The following is a 2,089-nucleotide window of genomic DNA, read 5'->3' as shown; positions in this document are numbered from 1 at the left end:
TGTGTGTGTGTGTGTATGTGTGTGTGTGTGTGTGTGTGTATGTATGTGTGAAATCAGGTGCCAAGATGCAGCACGTGGATCAAGACCCATTTATCTGTCCTGACTTTGGAGTTCTACCAGGTTAGAATTGTTGAAGTTTGAATAACCTGTTGGGTAATGTATGGGGTTGTATAGTTCATCGTGAATCACCACTCGGATTACATTGGAAAACTGCTTTTACTCCATTTCATCCAAACTATGAAGCAGACCGTGTTAATCTGAATAGCCTGCTGAATAAACCAAAAAGTATATTGCAAAATGTACTGCTAAAGCATTAAAGGTAATATAGTACATTTAACATAATTCATTGCATTCATTGCAATTCACTACCGCCAAGCTAATGTTGCATCACATAAAGCAATAGAGATGTTAATTGATGGAATAATCAAATCAGTGAACTAATGGGCATGTTCAGCATAACAGATCAAGTAAAGTAAATTCCTTCTGATCACCCACCACCAAGTGTGCAACTTTGGCCTTATTATTACATCCACATCCGAACGATTTAATCTGAGTGAGGTTCAGGGTTGCAATGTAGCCCAGATATTGCTCCATATGGGTGCAGTAACAGCTGCTCTAGCTTGTTCATCCATTCTGGTCATTCGGACCTGGTTCTACCATAAGAAAAGGGTCCACAAAAGAAAAAATTAAACTATTACAGTCTATTGTCTTGATTTACAATGACAAAAAGCTGGGACTTTTCATATAAAAACCTTGTAGTCCAGTACAACTCAAAATACGTAATCATAATTGAGACTAAGCAACCTGAGAAGAGGACATGCAGAACCCACTGAATTGTGAAATTTACATGTTTGCAAACAAACGGTTTCATATGTTTTGTATCATAATGCTCATTATTTGTGTTTTAGATGATTTATCTGAATACTTGAATGAAGATTACCTTACTGTGGGTAAGTTACAACCAAACGTCTGCACACATATTCATTAATTACCGTGAGCAGTATGTTATAGTAACACACTTATTAATGGATAAAATGACTAACACATAAACATATTCAAGTAGGAATGCAAAGGTGATGTGTTGTCTAAGCCCCTGTACACTTTTCCTCACCTAGACACAGATGTGCTCTTTGACAGTCCATTGTTGAATTGTGAGGAAATCAACACGTGCAGTAAGGAGATCTTCTTTTGCTTTTTTTGCAGCTGCTGACACATAACAGGCAATACATAAGCTTTAAAACAAACAGAACTGTATAAAAAAAAAGATCATACACAGTGGACAGTGGCTGAATAATTTATACAGACACACTGAAACATATAGATGGAAAAACTACTTTAATTAGTTTTTACAATGTGTTATATTTCAGTTCATGCATATTCCATATAACAGACAAAACACAAAATGTTTCTAGAAAGGAAAAGTATACATCTGATGCGATCATTTGGAAATAGTCTGTAAAGCCCTCAACAGCAAGGATGTAAAGCCAATGCCAAAAAAGAACAACCAAGGGTTGAGAATTAATCTCATTGGTGATTTTTCAAGTTACAGTTGCCCTAGGTTTTACCCTGTCTACCACAAAGATGTTTGGAGAAACATGATCCACACCCTAAAATGCTTGGCATTCACAACAATTTCTGGTTACTGCTTCAGTTAACTGCTTCACTGACTCTTTTACTTCCTTTTTCATGCACTTTAGCTGATCTTCCCATGCCAACAGAGCTGCTGTGCCCTAACAGCCAGCAGCAGGAACAGAAGGATGAAATAACAGGGGAGACACCCAACAGGAGAAAAAGACCCAGAGGTACGTAGATAACCAGCTGCTAACTACAACCTATACTGCAGCTCAGCGTCTGCTCAGTTGTGTGACACTGTCCCGACCACCCCTTTGTCATATAAAACTAAAATTTAAGATAACAGCCCCAACATTCTAGACTTTGCAAACCCCACCCTGTCTGCCGGCAATTTGATTTCGCCCAACAGCTTGGTCTGGAAACCTGCACGTTTAATTCTCCTGCTTCGGTTCACAGTTCTGCAGGAACCAATCACAAACTGGCTTCTCTACCTGGCGCGCTATTGGCGGGTTTAACA

The 2,089-nt window shown here is 38.7% G+C and overlaps 1 protein-coding gene across 2 annotated transcripts in view; it reads left to right on the top strand.

The window, feature by feature from the left end:
- Nucleotides 1–2,089, top strand: part of ciita (class II, major histocompatibility complex, transactivator) — a 22,326-nt gene that overhangs the window by 10,510 nt on the left and 9,727 nt on the right. For both annotated transcript variants that reach the window (XM_032537652.1, XM_032537651.1), the window contains exons 2-5: nucleotides 58–120; nucleotides 909–950; nucleotides 1,116–1,172; nucleotides 1,698–1,802. In XM_032537652.1, the coding sequence (XP_032393543.1) occupies nucleotides 58–120; nucleotides 909–950; nucleotides 1,116–1,172; nucleotides 1,698–1,802 (267 nt within the window). The remainder of the gene's footprint in view (nucleotides 1–57; nucleotides 121–908; nucleotides 951–1,115; nucleotides 1,173–1,697; nucleotides 1,803–2,089) is intronic.

Source organism: Etheostoma spectabile, chromosome 15 (genome assembly GCF_008692095.1).
Source record: "Etheostoma spectabile isolate EspeVRDwgs_2016 chromosome 15, UIUC_Espe_1.0, whole genome shotgun sequence".
In the NCBI taxonomy this organism is placed as follows: Eukaryota; Metazoa; Chordata; class Actinopteri; order Perciformes; family Percidae; genus Etheostoma; species Etheostoma spectabile.
This window is presented reverse-complemented; position numbering and strand designations above follow the sequence as displayed.